Source organism: Xenopus laevis, chromosome 9_10S (assembly GCF_017654675.1).
Source record: "Xenopus laevis strain J_2021 chromosome 9_10S, Xenopus_laevis_v10.1, whole genome shotgun sequence".
NCBI lineage: Eukaryota > Metazoa > Chordata > Amphibia > Anura > Pipidae > Xenopus > Xenopus laevis.
In genome coordinates, this window is record NC_054388.1 from 107,227,466 (window position 1) to 107,252,105 (window position 24,640).

Below are 24,640 nucleotides of genomic sequence, written 5' to 3' on the forward strand. Positions count from 1 at the left end.
AGAGAAAGGGGTGGAGAGAGAGAGAGGGACAGGGGCAAGAGAAGGAAGGAGAGAAAGGGATGGAGAGAGGAGGAGAGAGGAAGAGAGGGAGGGAGAGAGAGCGGGACGGGGGCGAGAGAGGGAATGAGAGAGAAGGAGGGAGAGAAAGGGATGGAGAGGGACAGAGGAAGAGGGAGAAGGAGGGATAGGTGTGTAAGTTATATATGAACAGATTAAAAGATTAACATTCTTTTCACATGATCGGTTTGGGGAAATGTTGGTTCAGGAGGAGTCGGGACAAACATAGGTCAGAGGATACAAAAGCCTCATCTAAACATCAGCGTCAGTGCAGTTAATTCACTTTGGTGTTATTTGGGGCAGCTCTGCTGGGAGAAGGGAATAAGGCAGATACAAATGAGTGTAAAAAGGTTTCCATCGGTCTCATCAGCTGAAAGGGAAGCAGAGCAGTTACAATTAGTTGAGATGACAACTGTGGTCCCTTTAGTCTATTAGAAGGGAATGGGGTTAGAATGAAGGAGGCGGAAGCCTGTTACTGTCGGAAGTAGAAATGGCCCCTTGTGTTCTCTTCAGCCCCTCCCGGTGATTAGCAACGGAGGAAGGAGAGAGGCGGAGAGTGTTTCTAGGGCAGCTTTATCTTGATTGGTGAATAAGTGGAAGTCTGGGAGATTATTTGCTTCTCAGGAGAGACTTGTAGAGGGTGAATCCCACGACGGCAGCGACGGTCGCACCCAATGCCACTCGCAACCAAAAGGAGGCGGCGCTGAGCTCTGTGTCATGTACATGTCTGGGGAAGAGGGGAGAGGAGGTGTCAGTGCAGGGGACCCCAGTAATATATCGTTTGACCAGCAAAGCTTTCCCACAACCCCCTGCCCTACTGGTACTTACGGAAAAGCAGCGGCAGAGGCGAGTTTGCTGAAGATGCTTCTGTCCGGGGGGCCCTGGCAGGTAAAATGGTAGGGAGGCGGCAGTCGGTGCTTGTGGCAGAATTCTACGGGGGAAATGCCGTGCTGCTGTTTCACCTCTCCCTGGTCATACTTGCAGCCCACAAACAGGCACGGGGTCTGGCTGTCCATATAGTGCTGCTGTTACGGGGAAAATGGAGAAGAGTGGTAAGAAACACGACCCTAAAGGAGACATTTTGTGTCAAAAATAACAGTGTTTTATACTTATTTACAATTAGAAAAATTGTGTTTAAAACAGTCGTGTTTCAGTCTGATTTATTGAATATTATTATTAAATATTTCTGCACTCAGCTCACTGCACTGTAGGACAGGAACCAATCAGCAGCTAGCAGGACCTGACAGGGAACTGAAGCCTGTCTGTGCTTGTGAGACTGCAGGGCTGTGATTGGCTGTCCCCCTCCTACTGTGCTTTTGGTTAGGACACGCCCACCCCTCATTTGAAAAAGGGACCAGAGAACATCTATAGGGAGCTCTAATACAGGGGCGATTTTTTAAAGATAATATTAATTTTTAGCACCATGTAAAAGTCACATCATATATTTCTTATAATTGCCTACAAAATTAGGGGTTTTATCCTATATGTCTCCTTAAAGGAAATGAAAATGGCATTATAAGATCCATTATTCGGATCAGGTGCTGATCATGTATCTGAACTGCTAAGAAATGGTGCAAAGTAGGTAATTAGGACCCCCCCTCACCTTGTAGATGCTGGCACAGTAGTTGAAGGACTTGGAGTCAGAGACGTCGTACATTAAACAGGCCACGTCACAGGGAGAGTCGGAAGTCTTCAAGAACTCAGTGTCCACGTCCACTTCATACAGCTGCCGAGAAGCAATATCATAAGTACAATATGATAAGTACAATATTATAAGTACAATATCACAAGTACAATATCACAAGTACAATATCACAAGTACAATATAATAAGTCTAATATTATAAGTCCAATATGATAAGTACAATATCATAACTCATAAGTACAATATTATTAGTATATTATGGGGCCTGCCAACTGAATGCCCTCCATTACATTTCGAGGGCCTCCAGGTAAATCCTGGCATCATGGTGCAATAAAAAGCAGCCAAAGGGGTATTCCTGATAAATGCCTCACGATCAGCCAATTAGATTTCATATCCAGCTGTTTTCTGGATGCCATTGGCACAATGCTGTTGTACAGGAGGGACACAAACCTCCAGCCCTGTAGGATGCGCAGATGAAACCCCATTTTATTTGCATCAGAATGGGGGGGGGGGATCTCTGCCAATTCAATGTGGGAATGTTAAAGTGAGGCCAATCATTGGGGGTTTCTAACGCGTTCTTTTAATTAGGTTGATTAGGTTTTGCTGTTAATTGATTTGCTCCTCTGTGACAAGGCGCCGTTTGAAGTAGTTGAGGGACACGGTGAGAAGGTTTTACATTCACTGTTGTTTCATGATAACATTTATGTCTATGTGTGGGCAGGGCCGGCAACAGGGGGGCACAGGGGGTATTGTTGTACCGGGCCTAAAGGGGGGCCCATCTGTGCTGCACTTTTCAAAATAGCCCCCCTTGACAGCGCCAAAATCATGCTGAAGTGCCGAATTCCCAAAGAGCTGAAGAGCCAAAGCCGCGTAAAGACCCGAAGTTGAAATCCTGAAGCCACAAAAAGACTCAAAGCCATGAAAGGAGCCGAAGTTGAAGTCCCGAGGCCACGAAAAGACCCAAAGCCACAAAAGGAGCCGAAGTTGAAGCCCCAAAACAAACAAAGCCACGAAAAAAGCCGAAGCTGAAGTCCTGCAGCCACAAAAAGACCCAAAGCCACAAAAGGAGCCGAAGTTGAAGCCCCAAAACAAACAAAGCCACGGAAAAAGCCGAAGCTGAAGTCCTGAAGCCACAAAAAAGACCCTAAGCCACGAAATGTTCCGAAGCCACAAAAAGACTCAAAGCCATGAAAGGAGCCAAAGTTGAAGACGCGAAGCTGTGAAAAAACCAAAGCCACGAAAGGAGCCGAAGTTGAAGTCCTGAAGCCGCAAAAAGACCTGAAGCCACGAAAGGAGCCGAAGTTGAAGTCCTGAAGCCGCAAAAAGACCTGAAGCCATGAAAGGAGCCAAAGCTAAAGCCCCAAAGCCACTAGTTCAGTTCAACTGAACACCAATGTCTATGTTTTTTATTAAACCCCTGGCCACCAATGTATTATTACTCTATAGGCCCCTGCCACCAATATTTTTTTAAAAAAAAATATTCTATGGGGCCCCCAATGTTTTTTTTTTTAAATTGTAAAGGGGGGCCATGACCACCAATGTTTTTTGAAAAACTTTTATGAGGGGCCTGACCACCAATGATTGTTTAAAAACTTTTATGGGTGGCCCTGGTGTCAATGTTTTTTTGTTTTTAACTTATAAGGGGGGCCCTGATCATCAATGGCTTTTTACAGTATAACTTGTGGGGGATTTTCCATTTTTAGCGCTGATGGCTGTGTGACCTTTTTACTGTGGTGTGGGCGGGATTTGGGATGGGGGCTGGGCCCAGAAAATCTTGTACGGGGCCTGTGATTTCTAATGGTGGCCATGTGTGTGTGGGAGCTGCCATACTAGGTTGGAAATGCATCTTTGGCGAACACATGATCATGAAGAAAGAATGAATGCTCGTTGCTCCTCACTAAGCAAAAACTTATCAGCAAAGTATCAGCCAGATGTAGGCCCAGCCTTGTTTAACCCGGGATAAGAGCCGAGCATAAACTGTTCCCGAAACCCATTAAAGAGAGGCACATTGTCCCATTAATTAGCCTTGTTCATTGCCAGTAACGATATGATCCACAGCCCCGGAGTCCTTATCCCATTGCTCGGCCCAATAACTCACAATGAGATACTTCTCTTGGCCACCGACCAACACTGTATTCACGGAGTAGAACGAGGGCGGCTTGTTGCTCTGCCGCTGCTCCTGAGGAGAGAGAGAAGAAATTGATCAGATATGATGAGAGATGTGGGCAGAGAATAGAGAAAGGACATAATAAACATAAGGATGTTTACTATGTTTACTACTTACCTCCAGACTCTGCCCCAGAAAGGCTCGTAAAAAGGCCGACTTGCCCGTCCCACAAGGACCGATGACTCTGCACAGGAAAACGTTTCTCTGCGTCTGCCCCTTCTCCAAGTCTATACTCTTCTCTCTCATCACTACGGCACAAAATGAAGATAAATATTATCCTGTGTTTATACTACGACTGCACTGTATTTACCTACGACAAAAGTACAACAGGGACACAAAGCTGGAGGTTCAGCACCCGACTGTAGAAGCAAGCACCCTTTCATCTCCTCTCCCGCTGCTGCCTATTCAGGGACTTCTACACCACTACAGTGAGGGCCCTCATGGCAATGAAGAGGTTAAGATTTCTGGGCTTGAAAAACCCTTGCGACTCCCTTTTCACATAGCGATTACATTAGCAGAGCTCTGCCAGCGGGATCTCCCCGTGAGACACAGGTCTGTAAGATTAAAGCACAATAAATATTCCCTAGAATAAAAAAATTATAGCAAGTTTTATCTCCTGGTTTAGAGGAAAGTAAGTGGAAACCAGTTCTCTATGTTCATAGATAGGAACTGTAAATGATAAGGATATTAGAAGCCACTGAGAGGTTGTTCTGTGACCATATAAAGACACAAGGCTGCAGGCTGAGTTATACAGGGAACTCTGAGTATCACTCATGTATTATAAGGGATAATGTACCCCCTACTGTAAATGATAAGGATATTAGAAGTCACTGAGGGGTTGTTCTGTGACCATATAAAGGCACAAGGCTGCAGGCTGAGTTATACAGGGAACTCTGAGTATCACTCATGTATTATAAGGGATAATGTACCCCCTACTGTAAATGATAAGGATATTAGAAGTCACTGAGGGGTTGTTCTGTGACCATATAAAGGCACAAGGCTGCGGGCTGAGTTATACAGGGAACTCTGAGTATCACTCATGTATTATAAGGGATAATGTACCCCCTACTGTAAATGATAAGGATATTAGACGTCACTGAGGGGTTGCTCTGTGACCATATAAAGGCACAAGGCTGCAGGCTGAGTTATACAGGGAACTCTGAGTATCACTTATGTATTATAAGGGATAATGTACCCCCTACTGTAAATGATAAGGATATTAGAAGTCACTGAGGGGTTCTGTGACCATATAAAGGCACAAGGCTGCAGGCCGAGTTATACAGGGAACTCTGAGTATCACTCATGTATTATAAGGGATAATGTACCCCCTACTGTAAATGATAAGGATATTAGAAGACATTCTGTGACCATGTGAAGGCTTGAGGTGGCACCCATTTGTTTACCCACTGAAAATGTTCAGTATTGCTGTCAAAGCAAAGTTAGTCTGCAGATACAATCAGGGTGATGATATGTGAAACCACACATTAATACTGCAAATGACTGCATAGTTACTGGTGCAGTTAGTCCAAATCCTTGCAGCAATAAATCTTATTAATGGAGAGTATGAGAGCGCTTGCTAAATCAAGTGTAAAGCCTGGAAGCAGCAGTACTGCTGAGTGGATTTTATTAAATAAGGCTTGTGCAGAAGTCGGGAGCCGGCTCAGATCAGCCCTGGAATAGTGAGTTTCGGACCAGCGACTGGGTCCTTGAGCCTGATGAGATGATCACACCGTGAAGGTGCCCCAGCCCAGGCTCAATGATGGGAAACTCATTCAAGGTTTATGGGAACACACAGAGCAAATAATGAAATGACTGTGCAGACATGAAAGAAATAATAGTAAAGTATCTATGAATACACTCAAGGTATTCATAGAGTATTGCTTCTTATATAACAGCACATCACACGAGAAAAAAAAACTGAAATGCATTGGGTGGTCTAAGTCTCATCTGATTGGCCAATAAATTTGCTCAGGCCCATAACCAAGACATCGCTATGGCTTCTGTGACAGACATCAGTGGTCAGACCTTCTGTTTCAAACTGATGGGGTGATATAAAGAAAGGGGCAAACTCTGCTACAGGCCTAGTAACCCATGGCAACAAATCATTTACCAGTCAGCTGCTTGAAAATGATTGGTTGCTATGGGGGGTGATATACCTGGGCAAATGCCATGATTACATTAGCACATCAAGGCTCTGAATACTGCTGTAAAGATTTATTCTGTAGATGAGATCAGCAACTTTGGTGCTACCTTTAATGACACATGGGCAACTTTTGTTGATCATGATAAGCCATTGCTTTGGAAAAGTTGAAGAGATAAGCTTAAAGGAGAACTAAACCCCTCAATAATAAAAACTCCTAACATGGGTAATCACCCACGTGGGGGGGGGGAGCAGGGGGGACTATATAGGGTAGTGGGTAGGCTTTTTTTTTATTATTGGGGGGTAGTTCTCCTTATAATACTAAAAGTCCAAAGTTCTGTGTAAAATTCAATGTGGCGATAACATTAATCGGCATAAAACAAAAAAAAGTCAGATGGCACTCACAATAGCATATGTGCTAAATCCTTTGTGTTTTATTGAGATCTTCACTCAACATTTCAGGGGTTCCTCCCCCTTTGTAGGTGAGAGCACTTGAGGAAGGGGAGGAACCCCCGAAACGTTGTGCGAAGATCTCAATAAAACACAAAGGATTTAGCACATATGCTATTGTGAGGGCTATCTGACTTTTTTTGTTTTATGCCGATTAATGTTACTCATCGCAGCTGAGACTGAGTTAATCAGTGACTATAAAGAGGGGCAACATGGGACATAACTGTTCAGTGAGTTTGTAATTGATCCTCAACATTCAGCTCAGATTCAAAAGCAACAGATATGACTCATGTGACTTCCCCTCAAGTCTCTTGGTTACTGCCTGGTAACCAATCAGTGGAAACCAAGAGAGCTGAAAAGCAGGAAGTAGTGTTCTGGCTATTATGTTACACATCCAGTCACTTCAGCCTATATTAGATACATTTTATATTTTGCACAGCCTATTTATTTACCCACTTTTTATTTGTATACTGAACTGTTCCTTTAAAGGGAGTTTGAGGTGTCACTTGTCAATGGCAGCTGGGCTGGGAACTGGGAAGGCTGGGTACTGCCCCATAGACACCAGACAGCTAGTATGTGCTAGCCAAAATCACCCACAAGATGTACAAACATGCTACCCACCTGTGATGGCGTGCGTCTGGCTGTCCTGCTCACACAGGATTGGGTAACCCAAGTAACCCAGATGTTCCAGACACCGATGCACATCTAAATAAGCCACCAACCTGCCACAGAGAAGAAGACTCTTTATTGTCACACACATCTGTTATCCACTATTTGACCTGTGCCATATAGACTTTTTTCAATTTCCGCCATTGCTACACAGCAGCTTGTTTATATAAACTACAGTAGTACTTATCTGTTATCTACTGTGTATCCTGTGCTTGAATGGCTGCCCCCATGGCTACACAGCAGCTTGTTTATATAAACTATAGTAGTACTTATCTGTTATCTACTGTGTATCCTGTGCTTGAATGGCTGCCCCCATGGCTACACAGCAGCTTGTTTATATAAACTATAGTAGTACTTATCTGTTATCTACTGTGTATCCTGTGCTTGAATGGCTGCCCCCATGGCTACACAGCAGCTTGTTTATATAAACTATAGTAGTACTTATCTGTTATCTACTGTGTATCCTGTGCTTGAATGGCTGCCCCCATGGCTACACAGCAGCTTGTTTATATAAACTACAGTAGTACTTATCTGTTATCTACTGTGTATCCTGTGCTTGAATGGCTGCCCCCATGGCTACACAGCAGCTTGTTTATATAAACTACAGTAGTACTTATCTGTTATCTACTGTGTATCCTGTGCTTGAATGGCTGCCCCCATGGCTACACAGCAGCTTGTTTATATAAACTATAGTAGTACTTATCTGTTATCTACTGTGTATCCTGTGCTTGAATGGCTGCCCCCATGGCTACACAGCAGCTTGTTTATATAAACTATAGTAGTACTTATCTGTTATCTACTGTGTATCCTGTGCTTGAATGGCTACCCCGTGGCTACACAGCAGCTTGTTTATATAAACTATAGTAGTACTTATCTGTTATCTACTGTGTATCCTGTGCTTGAATGGCTGCCCCATAGCTACACAGCAGCTTGTTTATATAAACTATAGTAGTACTCATTTGTTATCTACTGTGTGTCCTGTGCTTGAATGGCTGCCCCCGTGGCTACACAGCAGCTTGTTTATATAAACTATAGTAGTACTTATCTTTTATCTACTGTGTATCCTGTGCTTGAATGGCTGCCCCCATGCCTACACAGCAGCTTGTTTATATAAACTATAGATATATATATAAAATACAAACACTGGGACAAAGAGAGGGAGTAGAAGCTTACGTCCACTGGCAGAGGTATCCGTGCAAGGGCAAGTAGTTGCCCCCTTCTGAAGTGCAAACTGTGCTGGGTAATTCGGGACCCCAGGGAGTGTATGGGAAGACACTGAAGAAACTCTGCAGCTCTGAGGGGCTGAGAGCACCGTCTCCATCCTTAAGAAAGAGGTAGAATTACTATCAATAAGAAACATCTCAATTATGTGAAACTAAATATATTTCATGGGGGGTATTTTTCCATGTCCAATTCTGGTCTAGTATTAGACACAGTAGGGATCCACTAAAATGCCTGATAACAATGGCCTGATCTAGTCAACCAATACCTTCCTCTATACAAAGTCACATTTTATATAAGAGGCTGCCCAAAAAAGTTTGGTCTGTTTGGGTAAATGAACGTCTTTCAAGAATAGTATAATAAAGTATAAGGACATAAAGTGTTTTTATTTCTTTTCCCAATCTTTTACTAACTCTCTGTATAATATAAAAAAATCCTTATGTTCATTTGTAATGACTAACTGCCAGATCTATTATGATTGCTATAATATCCTTTGTTTTCTTTTGTTTTATTGGAAATGTGAAAACTCAATAAAAATAATTATCCAAAAAAAAAAAAAAATGCCTGATGACAGATCGCAAGTTCAAAAACGGTGGGGCTGGTCTGTGCAATGCGGGCAAGGCTGCCATCAAAAATCATTCGGCCTCGTATTACTTATATGTCGTTAGGGCTTTACTGCTCCCAGAAGGCAGCAGTAAATGGCCAACTTGTACAAATTTTATGTCAACAATTATTATGTGAATCGAGCAGCCTGGAAACATGTTTGCAAAGGTTGCACCAGCTCTAGTAACCCATATAAACCAATCAGTTATAAGCCACCAACAGCCTAGTGCTATTATAGAAACATCTGATTGGTTGCCACTTCTACATATCAGTACACATAATCAGGTGGTACATCTACAGACCTACAACCAAGTGTCTGGCTTCTATTCCCCTTTTCTGTAGCAAAGAATATTAAAAAAAAGGAATTTTTTTCAGCGTTTCTCACCAGATCGTGTTTCTCGAAAGCCTTCTGCAAGAACTGGTAGCCGAAGTGGTTGAGTTCTGTGGAAGAATCATGAGGAATGCGCAACCTGCAGGATGAGGAGAGAGTTGCAGTTACATGTGTAAAAGGAAACGAGGGAAGTGCAACAGGGATAGGAAAGAAACAGCAGCCACCCAGTAGAGTCCTGCAGGGTTACCTGAAAAAAACAACCAGGTAACCTGCAGGTTGCGGGTATAGATGCGGGTCGGTTCTGCAGGTTGTGAGTCTTCTCAATAGTGAGTTTTACTCCTTTACGTATGATTCTGTCCATGCCTACTTCTAAAGATGTCATTTCTGGTTTACAATGCCAGCACTTCCTGTTTGCAGACAGGCTGGGATTTTTGGCGAGGCCACAAAGGCCCGGGCCTAGGGAGGCAAAACTTTAGGGGTGGCATGCCACCCAGCCACTTCCCTAAGGAGCACTGAGGACTCAAAGCTCCCCAGTGCTCGGATGCTTGAGAGCGCTGGCGTGGGGATGGTCCGGGCAGTGCCAGCGCTAGGACCATGCAGAGTCAACGGTGAACGCAGAATTGGCTGGCACTGCGGGCTTAGGGTGACGCCTTCCAAAATCCAGCTCCCCTCTGTTAGATCCCCACTGTTAAGGTGGCCATACACGGGCAGATAAAGCTGCCGATATCGGCCGTTTGGACCGATTTGACAGCTTATCTGCCCGTGTATGGGGGCTTCCGACGGGTCTTCGCGATCGATATCTGGCCACGATATAGATCGGGAAGGTTGGATTTTTACCCGACCGACCCGTCGGAGCCGTTTGGCGCATCGTAATTCGAGCGTTTGGCCGGCCGAACGCTCGAATTACCCCCGATATAGCCATGCAGTTTAGTGGCATATCGGGGAAAGATCCGCTCGTTTGGCGATGTCGCCAAACGAGCGGATCTTTAAGTCTATGGCCACCTTCAGCTCTACACGTGTGTATTGAAACGAACGATCTTTCTTGGAAAGATCTCTTCCAAGAAAGATCGTAATTGTTACGTCTATGGCCACCTTTAGTGGCATATCGGGGAAAGATCCGCTCGTTTGGCGATGTCGCCAAATGATCGGATCTTTGAGTCTATGGCCACCTTTAGCTCCCCTCTGTTAGCTCCCCTCTGTTAGCTCCCCTCTGTTAAAATGGCCATAGACGCAAAGATCCGCTCGTTTGGCGACATCGCCAAATGAGCCGATCTTTCCCCGATATGCCACTAACGAGCATGGCTATATCGGGGGTAATCTGAACGTTTGGCTTTACGATGAGAGCGCAATGGGCTCTGGTGGGACTGTCGGGACAAAATCAAATCTGTCCGATAGACCAAACAACCGATCTCCGCCGGACGGAAAATGTCGGGACTCACCACACGCGGTCCGAAAATCATACGAATCCTCGATTCGTACGATAGGATCTTTGCGTCTATGGCCACCTTTAGATCCCCATGGTTTCTGTGGCACATCTAATATCTGTATCTGAAAAGCTGTGATGACTCTACTATGGAGTATTCTATTACCAGCATGCAATTCCCCCTGGTCTTAACTCCTAGACAAAATGTATAACAGAATAAAAATTGCAAAAACAAACAAAATTTGCAAAATTTAAAGGAAAAGTAAACCCTCAGAATGTTTTCCTTTGCTGATCTTTTTCACAGTTCCTCCAATGGATCACCAAATCAACATACAATTATAGATCAGCACCACAGGCTATGGAAAAAAACAAATTACCGGACCTAGTGCAATATTGTTACTATTCAGTGCAGTCACCAAAGTGTTACAGCATTAATCTGTGTGTGTGTCTTTAACCATAGAAAGTCTATGCACAGATTTTTATTGTGTGTTCTAAAGGTCTATAGTGATTTCTACAAAGTGCTATCTCCGAAATAAAATTATAATTAAGTCAAACAAGGTGCTTGTAGTGCTTGCTTCAAAAGGTAAAATGAATTAAAATAAGATGCAACAGTGTTTTTTGCAATCAGTATGTGGCTTCTCCACTCTCTGGTATGATTGGCAATTTACAAGATTCCTGATTTTAAAACAGCACATCAATATCAACTCCAGGGTATTCCATTTTATAAGTCACACTTCTGAGCTATATCAAACAATCCAGTCTTATAGTGCAGATCATGGAGGTGAACCTTTGCAATACAAAGAGATGGGTTCTGTTGGCGTCTCACTCTCCCGTGTGCTCCACTTGTACATCTACTCACTACTAAGACCGAAAGTGATGTCACACACCTGACGCGTTTCGCTGAGGTCAGGTTCTTCAGACAGACACTTGCAATCTGTCTCTTCAAAAAGTGTTATTATGCCATTGCATTGGAGAGCTATGGGAAAGGAATGCTGTGTCTAATCAGTGTAACACAATGGCAGCCTCAGCTGTGCCGTTACCCTTTATATGAGTTAGAGGAAGTAAATACCCTCATCTTGTAATACTTCCATTAGACAAAGAGAAAATAAAAATGAATGTATAGTGTGCGTCAGAGAGAGTGAGTGAGATAGAAATCACAGCCAGCCCAGCTCCCACAACTACAGGCTGATAGAGGGGTTCAGTTGGCTGTACTATGTCACTTACGGTGGGTAGAGGTAGTCATCTGTTAGTTCCAGTGAATCGTCATATCCGAAACGTCTCAAGATGGTCCATGTGGTCTCATGGCGGCCGCGCTGGATGAAGAGAGTGTTGAGGAATAAGAAGCCTGTGAAACCGAATAAATATTAAATAATACGGATATGAAAACGGGCCATGAGCCACCCTCCATCGTATTCTGTACCATTCAACGTCAGTCCATTCTCTCGTACTCCGTCTGCTGTGTTCTTCTTTACCACCATCTTCACATCTTCCAGTGCTTGAGGAGCTAAAGGGTTCCCAAAGCTCGACTGCTGCCTCCCAGGAAGAGAGGTGTGAAAACAATAACAGAAATGAGACCAGTGACAAGCCAGAAACATGAGAGTAATCAAAGTCATTTGAGGAGAGGAGAGATGGAAGAGGGAAAGAAACACAATAATATTCACTGTAATAGTTCAGTGTAGAGTAGGGTCCCAACCTTTTTTATTTATTATTTTATGTTGAGGAGCAACATAAACAAGGCTGTGATTGGCTATTTGGATTGGCAGCCTACAGGAGGCTCTGTTTGGCAGTACAGTTGGTTAGGCTTTAATGCAGTTTGGTTTTAATGCAACAAAACGTCAAAATCTGAAATTCAAAAATAAGCACCTGCTTTGAGGCCACTGGGAGCAACAGCCAAGGGGGGTTGTGAGCAACATGTTACTCACAAGCCATATAAAATAAATTATCGATATTAAAAAAAATACTATTTTCAGGCAGGGTCAGGCAGAAGTGTGCTGGGGCCGGTATGAGGGTATGGGTCAGATACGAGTCTACTAAAACAAAACTGTGTGGGTCTCTACTCTAAAGTAAGTTTACATCCATTCACTTTGGGGTTTATATCCAATTAAAGGACCGGAATCTACATTGTAGAGCTTGGTTACAGGTTTGCGAAAGATACCTGGAAGAAGTTGAGCTCTTCATCGCTGAGGATTTGATTGTTGTCCTGGTCAGAGATGGTGAAGATTCGAGTTAAGGCCTTTTTGCACTGTGGTCTCAGCTAGAACAGAAATACTTAATAAGAAGCCAAGAAAACTTACACAATACGCAGGCTTTGTCCCCTGTCAGCGCTGATGTCACTTGCCTTCCCCCTCTGAGAGCGCTGCAACAATAAGGCTGATTAATCAGATTCAATGGTTGCTGCAAAGGTTACCATATTCTAGTACAATGCTGCTAATGGCTGGGGGAACATGGCTGAAGTCACGCTCACAGCTGGCTGCCTGTTTAGTGTATTGTGCTGCGTTTAAGCCACTCATAAATATACATTTGTTACAGTGCAACTTGCTGCTCTGCATTCAGATTCACTCACAGTCAGGCGCATACCAACATCTGGGTTAAAGCAATTGCAGAAACCCTTCATAACAGCCTATAAACAATAATAATAAGAAAACCTTTACTCCCCAATTCCAGCCAAACTCAGCAGAGGTTAAATGTCTTGGAACCATACTGTGGCTCAGTTACAAACATGGAGGTTACATTGCACCACTGCAAATCTGCTTTACATTAAAAAAAAAATGTCCAACATCTGATAGGGTTGCTTTGGATAAATGCTCTGGTGCAATGCACCTTCTTTATTTGCAATTGAACCCATTAACTTAACACAGTTGGCTCCCTTTGCTGGCTACTCACCTGCTTCTCTTCCGGGTCATACAGCGGGGCTGTTGGGTGCAATACTGCCTTCTGAGCATAGTAGAAAACCTCAGAAATATTCTTTAGGTTCTTGGCTGAACACTAGAAAGGAAAACACATTCCTACATTAAAATACAAATATCTGTTTTTACATTAAAAATCCTTGGCCTCCCAAATGGGTGCAGTCAAAATGAACATATTACCTTATCTACTACATTTATTTGTAGGGATGCACCAAATCCAGGATTCGGTTCGGGATTCAGCCAGGATTCGGCCTTTTAGGGACGGGGAGGGAAAACTTGTGACTTTTTTGTCACAAAAAAAGTAAAAAATGTATTCCCATTCCCACCCCTAATATGCATATGCAAATTAGGATTCGGCCAAATCTTTCACAAAGGATTCGGGGGTTCGGCCGAACCCTTATGGTGCATCCCTATTTATTTGAGACCCATTTCTATCCCCACTGCCACCCTGAGCGACATTCAGAAGGAAATCTAACGGCTCATCTGGAAAGGCTCTAAAGACAGGATACTAATATCAGTTTTAGTGTCAGGTATATATAAATATTATGAAGCAGCTCAATTACGGCAGACCTTAGCGTGGACACAAGCTACACCTCCCACAAGATGGGCACAAAAATAAGCATTTTATATACACATCCCTATAACATCAGCAATTTACGCAAGATTTTAAGATACCCTTTCACTACTCTACTCCCAATGCAATAAAGTTCTCGGTATCTATCTGGAATAAATGCAACAAGAATCTGTGGGACCTCCTCCCCACTCACTCCGGTATTAGCTAATCCCAAATTCCCTTCAGGGCTAATCCGAAGCCAAAAGGCAATTTGGTTACCGGCTAGCACTTACGTCTAAATCAGGGGTCCCCAACTTTTTTTACCCATGAGCCACACAAAAGTATAAAATAATGTTGGAGGGCAACACAAGCATGCAAAAACTTCCAGCATATTCCAAATAAGGGCTGTGATTGGGTATTGGTAGCACCTATGTGGAAATGCAGCCAAAATCATTGGCCTCCATAATACTTAATGACCATCTTATAGCGTGTTTTTTGAGATCTGATTGGAGCATGCCCCTGATTACCTCCACGCAAGTCTCAATCTCAGAGAACTGGTTCATGATAGGGAGAATGGATTCCATGGAGCTGCCACACTGAAGGTCTGATTTGTTCCCCACTAGGATTATGGGAAGCCTAAGTAAGAGACAGACACATGTTATCGGAGGTTCAGAGAATACAACTGTGTAAAAAACAAAGAAAGCACAAACCCCTCATTGTAGAACATCCTTACCGGGAGTTTCGTTCTGCTTTGTCGTTCACCATGGGAATCCATTTTGAAGCAATCTGGAAAAGGCACTTTATTAAGAGCACATATAAAAGATGGCTAAACACTGCCAAGCTGATTAAATTATAGTTAAAGTAAGGGCATATGAGTGGGCTGAGGTCACTTTTGCCACATATATGGTCTTCCCACATTCTCTTACATGTGACCTGGGATCAGCTAATTTTTCCAGCTGAGCAAGTAAAAACTATGATAATTGGCTTTGAAGGATGAGTAAACCTTTAAAATAAGTGAATGTAAAATTGATGAGGAGGCTATTCTAAGCACTTTTGTAATGTACATTCATTATTTATTTTGTTTTTATTCCAAGATATTAAGGGATACATGTACTGTTAATATGAATGAATTTTGTTACAACAGCGCCACCTGCTGGTCAGTTTCCCACCAGTCTGACCACCAAGTAGTCAAGGAAGTTGTCAGGAGAAAGAAAGAGGCTGCTCTGATGTTCTTCTGCTTAGGAAAGATTTGAGAAAGGTTCCTAATTATTTTCCTAAGCAGAAGAACATGAGAGCAGCCTCTTTCTTTCTCCTGACAACTTCCTTGACTACTTGGTGGTCGGAATAATCAGAAAATTTATGGATAGCAAATGCAGTAAATCTTGTCGCAGAAGTGGGCAGGCAATGGGTGTGTTTCAAAGTATGGGTGAAACTGGGATAGACTGGGGGGTTGTCAATATTATTTTTTTTTTCAGCTGTGCCTCCTTTTACAGGGCCCACATGGCAGTTGGCAAATAGCCGGGGCTGCTAAAAGGGAGGGCACTGTTAACGAAGTAGTATGGGGTTCTACTATTTCTAATTGCAGCCCTGCACTTCACACAGATCTCTGTCCAGATCAAATTCCTGCCCCAAATCGAAGGCTGATGGGCTGCAAATAATGACCCAAATCCAGCAGTGCCATGTTGACAAACACAAGAAGCATTTGCAGCCTGAAAAGCATTCGTTTGTGTTGTTGGGGCACTTCTCAGTTGAATTATAAAGTACTAGTGGGGAATAACACACAGGGGCAAATTTATAAACAGCGGGCAAATTTGCACCTCAGCAGTAACCCATAACAACCAATCAGTGATTAGCTTTTTTTTCAGCCAGCTGCAGTTTGAGCACTGAAAGCAATCATCCGATTGGTCGCCACAGGTTACTGCCCAGGTGCAAATTTGCCCACTGTTTATAAATGAGCCCCAGTAATTGTAAGTGCGTGCACCTGTGCTTTTACTGACTGATTGTGTAACTGGATCTGCCCTAGGCTCCGATATAGTTATGTGGAGCTCACCTTTTCAATGGTTTCTAAATCCGAGACATCATACACAATACACACAACGTTTGCCTGTGGGGAGAGAGGAGGAGGAGGACATTATTATACGTCAACAAGGTTGAAATTTGCTATTGTTTGGTACACAATAGTCTTGGGAGGACAAATATAAGGCTCAGGCCCTTTTGTAGGAATGCAGACTACTAAATAAACATTCTTATATAAATACAGGCCTGTCAGTCTGGGTGTCGAAACAGTAGGTCTGGTAATAGCAAGTTATAAAAGTGTTGGTAAAAAATTACAAATGTAACTCACCTTTGCAATCTCTTCCCTGAGTTCATCCTCTGTCTGTTCTACTTCTGAAAAACACAATGGGAAGTCGTCTGAATAGAATTAAATATGGCTAGAAATGGTGTATTTGATGTGCCCAGGGGTTCAGCAGCCCTATCAGAAGAATGATCCAGGCCTTAAGTAGTCCAGAGTAGATCCCCATCTTGGATCTTGTTAGACCATGTTTTTTGTGTCACGTGTATTCTGAGCTGCTTATCGGTCATCAAGATTCATAATTTGATTTGTCATAGAAGCTGATGCTACAGGGCTGATTATTAATAAATTCTCATGCAGAATGCACTGGTTTCTATGCTGCTATGTCACGTGAATCGGAATTCACGGACTTCCTGAGGACAGCACACGATTAAGAGCTGAAACGTTGAATTAAAACCCTTTTTTTTTTTTTGCTAAAGACAACATGGACTAGTAAATAAGCCCAAAACACAACATGTAACATTTCTAGCCTAATTAATTAAAGGGAAACTATCGCGAAAATGAAAAATTTTATATAAGCTTCCTCGTACTGAATTAAGAAACTTTCTAAATACAATCAATTAAATATTCTGCATTGTTTCTGAAATAATTAAGTTTATGTTCACTATTCCTCTCTCAGCATCTGTTTCTCTTCATTCTGTCTTCATGCAGCAGTTGGGTGTCCAATGAATGATCCAATTTATCTTATAGGGCGGCTCCTTTTGCCTAGAAGATGTATTAGAGCTCACTCTATTAAAATCACCAGTCCCATTGGATACATTTTATGAAGACAGTTATTGGTTAAGTATAATATTGTTTACTTATCATTTCGTTATTAACTGATTATCGTTAACTAAGTTAGTAATTGTAATGTTTGAAGAAGACTTGTTGTTTCATTTTGCAGCTGAGTGTAGTGAAATCGCTGTTTTATACTTATTGCAAATCCCCTTATTCTTCCTTCTTTTCTGTATCCCTTTTACTGTGATAATTAAAATAAAGAATTATAAAAAAAAAAATCACCAGAAATCCTGTCTCTCTACATGCAGAATTTGCACAAAAGTCAATTATTTAGTTATATTTTGTTTGTACTGGAATCAGTTATTTGAGTGAACTCTAATTCATCTGCTATGAAAGGAGCCCCCCCTATAAGATATCGGATCATTCATCTGACACCCAACTGCTGAATGAAGACAGAATGAAGAGAAACAGATGCTGAGAGAGGAATAGTGAAGATAAACTTGATTATTTCAGAAACAGTACAGCATTTTTAATTGATTGTATTTAGAAAGTTTCTTATTTCAGTATGAGGAAGCTTATACTGAAAATCTGTGGCTGGGTTACTGGAAGGTTCTTTGTGCAAACAGCAATATTGGCAGAAGGATATGAGTTGTAATATTATCATTTATTAATGATCTGAAAGTCAAAGATCAATAAAATAAAGTTTTGCAGTGTCATAAATGTAGAACAGGTTTATTTTTTATTTAGAGCTGAGGATCGCCTCCACCCCCGTATACTAAATGGAAGGAGATTGATGGTAAGATTTGGGGTTGAGAGCTGGTTCACTTTTCTGGATACCCTTGTGACTACAGGCCTGCAGAAGCCACTACCTCTGATGACATTGGAGATGATGTCACAGACAGGGTGGGTGGAGGGTGCAAGTAATGGTCTTTATATTGTTCCGTTCCTAAAGTCTGAATGATCAGAACAGCAGAGGTTTCAGATGCACTGGCAGATATGGTGAATTTGCAGATTACCATTTCCAAAATGTGATAGATTGTCTGGGAAGCATACAATTGGGACTAGTTTGGTCCACAACCTGTCCATGTAGCAAGGATGTGCTCTACATATCTGTAACCTTGGTAAGAGTTTAATAAGGGCCTGACCCAACTTTTTATTTATTTTTTTATAGCAGATGGTACCTGACTTTCTGCTAATGTTTTAATGGTTCCCATGACCCCTAATTGTAACTTCTCAACAGCAGCCTAGAGCACACTGAGCATGTGCAGTGTCACTGACACTCAAAAACAAGATCCACCTTTTTTGGGTAAAACATTTTTCTGTCCAAAAGTTGAGTTAGGCCCTTACTGAACTCTTACTGAGGTTACAGATTTGCTGTGCACCTTTTTTTACTGTGGTTAGAGTTCAATAAGGGCCTGACCCAACTCTTTTTTTTTTTTTATTTCTATAGCAGATGGTACCTCACTTTCTGCTAATGTTTTAATGGTTCCCTTTTTTGGGTAAAAAAAACTTTTCTGTCCAAAAGTTGGGTCAGGCCCTTTCTGAACTATAACCGAGGTTACAGATATAGCACATAATTATTTACCCAAAAAGTTTTCGTTAAGTTTGGTCCACAATCTGCCCCTGTAACAGGGAGGTGCACCATCTGTAACCTCTGTAAGAGTTCAAAAAGGGCCTGACCCAACTTTTGGACAGAATTTTTTTTTCCAATTAAGCAATTCAGGCAGCACTTCAGATAGATTTGAGGGGGTTTATTGCAACATTAGGGTTTATTGCAACAGCAATGTTTCGGGAAACATTCCCTTAATAAAAGGCATGCTATGATTAATGATTAAGGGAATACCTATGATTAAGCGAATGTTTCCCGAAACGCGTTTTTTTTTTTTAATTATAAAACAGGGCTCAGTGTCAGGCTGGATGCGGAGACTATACAACATCAGCAATGGAAGGCATTCTGCAAGATCGGACCATTACAGATGGGGTTTCGCTTGTGCAGGCGTCCAGGGAGCTGCCTGTTTATTGACCAAGAAAATGAATGAAGCCCCTGGGCACCAATGCTGCACATATTTTTCAAATGAAGTACAGCACGAGAAACTGCAAAGGTTTTACATACCTGAGTAATCAACGATGTGTGTAGGGACTCGCTCTGGGGTCACATCAGCAGGAATGGTAATTTCTTCCGCACGACATGGAACCTGCGATATGCATGAAGATTTTCAATCAGTTATTAATAACCAATAATATCCCGGAGAATATATGGAAACCAACGTGTTTAGAGACAGGCCAGAAAATGACTAGCATTGAGCTAGTGCCATATGGAACCAATTCTGGGCCTGTATTTTTATTTGGCCTCCTCCTGTGTCTGTAATCACAAGCATTGAAGGTGCAGACACAGGATCAAGCAAATCAACGGATTCTCAGCCTGTGCTTATTGGCAAGCTAACAATCAGCCCTGTGTGGCACTAGTCATAAAGGGCAAGTTCATTTTTATAAAAATATACATGATACATAATTAGGGATGCACCAAATCCAGGATTCTGCCTTTTTCAGCAGGATTCGGCCGAAACCTTGTGCCTGGCTGAATCCTAATTCGCATATGTAAATTAGGGGCAGGTAGGGAAATCACATGCCTTTTCGTCACAAAAGAAGATTTTTTTTTCTCACACTTTTTCCGTTCCCACCCCTAATTTGCATATGCAAATTTGGTTCGGTATTTGGCCAAATCTTTCACCAAGGATTCGGCCAAATCCCAAATAGTGGATTTGGCGCAACCCTACACATAATGTAATATAGTAAGTTAGGTTGAAAAAAGACTTGTCCATCAAGTTCAACCTTTTAACACTATTTAAACCTGCTTAACTGCCAGTTGATCCAGAGGAAGGCAAAACCCCATTTGAAGTCTCTCCAATTTGCCTCAGAGGGGGAAAAATTCCTTTTTGGTTTTTGTTCAGTTGCTTTCTGATTTCTGACAGGGACTAATGTATTAGATTATAAAAACTGTTCTGTAACAGGCTTTAGTAAAATTCATGGAGTCAAAAAGACAAAAAAGCAAGCAGAATTTATTATTTGTGGTATATAAATAATTTATTTGTGAAGGTGAACTGCCCCTTTAAGGGGGTAGTCCAAGTCAGCGACTCTGTAGGGGCCCCAAGAGATGCAATAGGCAGGTCACAAACGTAACAATTTATGGGGAGTGTTTGGGGGTTTGGTAGTTATTAACAGGGCTAATGTTTAACGCTGGGCAGTAACCACAGCAAACAATTGTTTTTTTTTTGTTTTTGTTGTGATATCTGCCACTGGCTGAAAAAGCCAATAATTGATTAGTTGCTATGGGTTACCAGCCAAATGCAAATGTGCCCAGTGCTGGTAAATGAGCCGGCGTTTGTGTTATCTGTTTTATGTGGCAAACTCAAATGTAAATACATTAGTTCCACTAGGGCAGTAGTTTTTGGACTTTTTCCACTCTGAGCGCTACTTTAATGTCCAACATTTGTTTAGGGTCCCCCAGTACTTTATAGGATGGTTACAGACATATGAAAGCATTTATGCATACAATGCAGTTACGGGTGCACCGAATCCGAAGTGAAAGATTAGGCCTTATACCAAAGGGGCAGAAAAGAAAAATGTGGAGAAAAATGTTTTACTTCCTTTTTTTGTGATGAAAAATCACATGATTTTCTTTCCCGCCCCTAATTTGCATAAACAAATTAGGATTTGGATTCGGTTCGGCCAGGCACAAGGTTTCGGCCATATGCAAATCCGGTGCATCCCTAAATGCAATACAAGAATATCCTGGGCATTTCTAAGAGCCAACAGACATACTCCTCATCCTAACTGTAATTCATACTGGCACCCCAGTCAAGCCCACAGTTTGGGGACCACTGCACTAGGTTTTTATTAAAGGAATTGTTGAGTATAACAACAAAAACAGGTTAAATAGATAGGCTGTGCAAAATAAAAAAAATGTATCTAATATAGTTAGTTAGCCAAAAATGTAATGTATAAAGGCTGGAGTGACTGGATGTGTAACATAATAGCCAGAACACTACTTCCTGCTTTTCAGCTCTCTTGGTTTCCTCTGATTGGTTACCAGGCAGTAACCAGTCAGTGACTTGAGGGGGGGGGACATGGGTCATAACTGTTGCTTTTGAATCTGAGCTGAATGCTGAGGATCAATTACAAACTCACTGAACAGTTATGTCCCATGTGGCCCCCATTATAGTCACTGACTAACTCAGAGTTAGAGAGCTGAAAAGCAGGAAGTAGTGTTCTGGCTATTATGTTACACATCCAGTCACTCCAGCCTTTATACATTACATTTTTGGCTAACTAACTATATTAGATACATTTTTTATTTTGCACAGCCTATCAATTTTTATTTTTTACACTGAACTGTTCCTTTAAAGGACCAATCAAGTGTGCAACAAAGTCATTGCTTTCTCGTGGGTCAGTAAGGAAGCCATCAGCAATACAGAAGGTTTACTGCAAGACCGTTCTGCCATATGGTGGAGGAACACATAGCTGAAGCTAAATTTGGCATAATAAAGGTAGAGGGTTAGTGGATACCCGGCACACTTACTTCATCAGGGAACTCTTCTCCCACCAGAGCCATAATCAGAGATGTCTTCCCCACCTGGGCTGCAGTACAAGAAAGATATAGAAATGTCAGACACAGGGCTGCCTTCTAAAATATGCAAATACTGTATATAAAAATATGCAAATATATAAAAATATGAAAATATATAAAAATATGCAAGCCACTTATAACCTTAATGGGACAGCACTAGATGTGAGTTCACCCAATCCGATTAGAAGAAAGGAGGTTCCGCCTAAATATTGGGAAGGGGTTTGTTACAGTGAGATCTGTGAAGATGTGGAATTGTCTCCCTGAATCAGTGGTACAGGCTGATACATTAGATAGGTATAAGGGGTTGGATGGTGTTTAGCAAGTGAGGGAATACAGGGTTATGGGAAATAGCTGTGCATGGGAGGGATTCTCTGGGCTTCTTCAGGTTCATCTTAGAGACCCAGTCACAATATACTGTATATATACAATATAATATTCCCAATAAAAGGCTGGTTAATAATTAATTCAGAGATCCTGACATGGCAGAAAAACAGTGATTTCTACATCATGATTAATAAATAATCAGTCCTGTAGCTCCAGCTTTTACAGCAGATGGCACCTCACTTACTGCTAATTGTTTAAGGATTCCCATGACCCCTTATTGTAACTTCTCAACAGCAGCCTAGAGCACACTGAGCATGTGCAGTGCCCCTGACACTCAAAGACAAGATCCACCCTTTTTTTGGGTAAAAAATGTTTCTGTCCAAAAGTTGCTTCAGGTCCTTATTGAACTCTTACCCCTTTTAGTGATGGCTGGATCATTATTGTTATAGGGGTGCTATAGTGTATAAAGTGTAACATGTCTAACCATATTCATTTTCAGGCTTTAGTTCAGCTTCAAACTAAATGGCGAGTCACAAATTGGCTGAAGTCCCATTGAAAAGAAAGTAAATGAAAGCCTTAAAGTGTCGCTGCCCGATCTCTATGAACAAGGGCCCACACCTTCCCATTCACCTTTTATTTGGAATAGAGATGAATCAGTGTGAATGAGTAATATAGGAAGCTCCTCCCTGCATGTACCTGGCCCAGGGCAAGTTTACAAATCACTCTCCTAAGCGATGTGAAATGATTTAAAGCATTTTATATATCTGCTTTCCAATGCGGCCTTTGAGAAAAATATAGTTTATGCCTGTGAACAGTTGGCCAGTCGGGCAGCTCTAAATCTACATTTGCAGATAAAGAGAGATGAAATATTGTGCACACAAGGGAAATAAGCAGTCGCCTTTACTAAATGTCAGCACTAGATACAGGCTCACTTGTGCCCATTGATGGACAAGGTAGGGACGTGCCCATATGCTGCCAGCTACAGGCAACCCTCTATCTACAAACAGATTCTCTGCAATTCACTGGGAGGGCAAAGAATTATCCTCAATGTCCCTATGCACAGCTTGTTTATCACTTTGAGGGCAAAAATATGGCACTTTACCTCCCCCATGATAACGTGATAGTGACTTTTCAATCTATGAGGGGGGAGACCACTGCGCTCATTAACACTTCATTTATAATCTGTGCTGTAATGATATTTACAAGCGCTGGAGCACAACCTTTGCACTGGATCCCACCAGTGTTGGACTGGCCCACAGGGATACCAGGAAAACTCCCGGTGGGCCCAGGTGTTAGTGGTCCCTCATGCTGCTAAAAATTTGGCCTATTTCATGGCCATTTCCTATTTCTATGAGAAAAGAGGCTAAATAGGTGGAATAATAGATTATAATGTGTAAATAAAGAGACTAGGAGAATAGAGGTTGAGTGAGAAGAGTAAGAATAATAATAGTACTGTGGGCCCCTGGTCTAAGGGTTTGTTGGGTGGCCCCTGGTCTAATGATTTTTGGTGGGCCCTAGTCTAAGTTTTTTTGGTTGGGCCCCTGGTCTAAGGTTTTTGGTGGGCCACTGGTCTAAGGGTTCTTTGGGGGGCCCCTGGTGTCCCAGTCCGACACTGGAGCCCACCATGCAGTTCTCTCCCAGCAGCCCGGGCTCCCTGGCACTTGTGCCAATGTTTCTAATCCCGCTGCAGACTGCAATGGTTTCCCCACAGAGTGCAATAAAAGGAGCAGGCAAGTGTTACACATGGACAGTTATTAGGGGTCGGCTCTACAATCCCCAGGAAATCATGTAAATGAGAGACAACAGACGAGCACAAGTTGCATTACAACAACAGGCCGGCCAGTAGGAGCTGGATTGGTTGGTCGGTTGCTATGGGTTACTAGACTTTCACTACCTCGAATTATTAGACAGTTCCTCACAGCCTGATGCCAAACATAGGGATACTGGCCAGAGGTCACACGGACACTGCTCCATGTCTCTATACTTCCCCAAATGGGGACGCGAGTGAACCTCCCAGCAGTGGTCACATGATTCCCACTCACCCTCCCCCAGCAGGAGGATCCGCACGTCCCGCTTCATGGCTCCGGTGCCGCTGGGGGGACTTCCTTAACGGCCAGTGACAGGATTCCCTCTACTTCCGGGTTCCCTTGCTTGGGGGGTGCGTCACTTCCGCCACGCGCCCGAGTGCTCGGCTCAGAATGTCTGGAGCCGGCCGGCTTGGACGTTGCCATGGTGACAGGGGGTGTGGCTTGCCATGGAGCCTGGATTATAGCACGTAGTGTACCTGAAGCTGAGCTGGGACAAGCCCCGTTACAGGACATTGGTCCCCGCCTGCTTTATTTAGTTAATATCCCAGCGAATTAATCAGCCGCATTACATACTTAGACAGGCAGGGGGCGCAGGAGAAGCCGGAGCTGAACTGAAGAGGCGAATAGCCGCCCACGTGCACAAACCC

The 24,640-nt window shown here is 42.7% G+C and overlaps 1 protein-coding gene across 1 annotated transcript; it reads right to left on the minus strand.

The window, feature by feature from the left end:
• Nucleotides 1–69: 69 nt before the first annotated feature.
• Nucleotides 70–24,640, minus strand: rhot2.S (ras homolog family member T2 S homeolog). Its single transcript, XM_018239334.2, has 19 exons — nucleotides 24,228–24,640; nucleotides 21,814–21,872; nucleotides 19,348–19,429; nucleotides 16,509–16,552; nucleotides 16,215–16,268; nucleotides 14,898–14,950; nucleotides 14,692–14,800; nucleotides 13,589–13,690; nucleotides 12,861–12,959; nucleotides 12,126–12,234; nucleotides 11,930–12,050; nucleotides 9,337–9,421; nucleotides 8,301–8,449; nucleotides 7,080–7,180; nucleotides 3,986–4,116; nucleotides 3,800–3,880; nucleotides 1,661–1,783; nucleotides 886–1,082; nucleotides 70–784 (listed from the first exon to the last, which is right to left on the minus strand). The coding sequence occupies exons 1-19, from the start codon at nucleotides 24,262–24,264 to the stop codon at nucleotides 667–669; spliced, it is 1,854 nt and encodes a 617-aa protein (XP_018094823.1). The 5' UTR covers nucleotides 24,265–24,640; the 3' UTR covers nucleotides 70–666.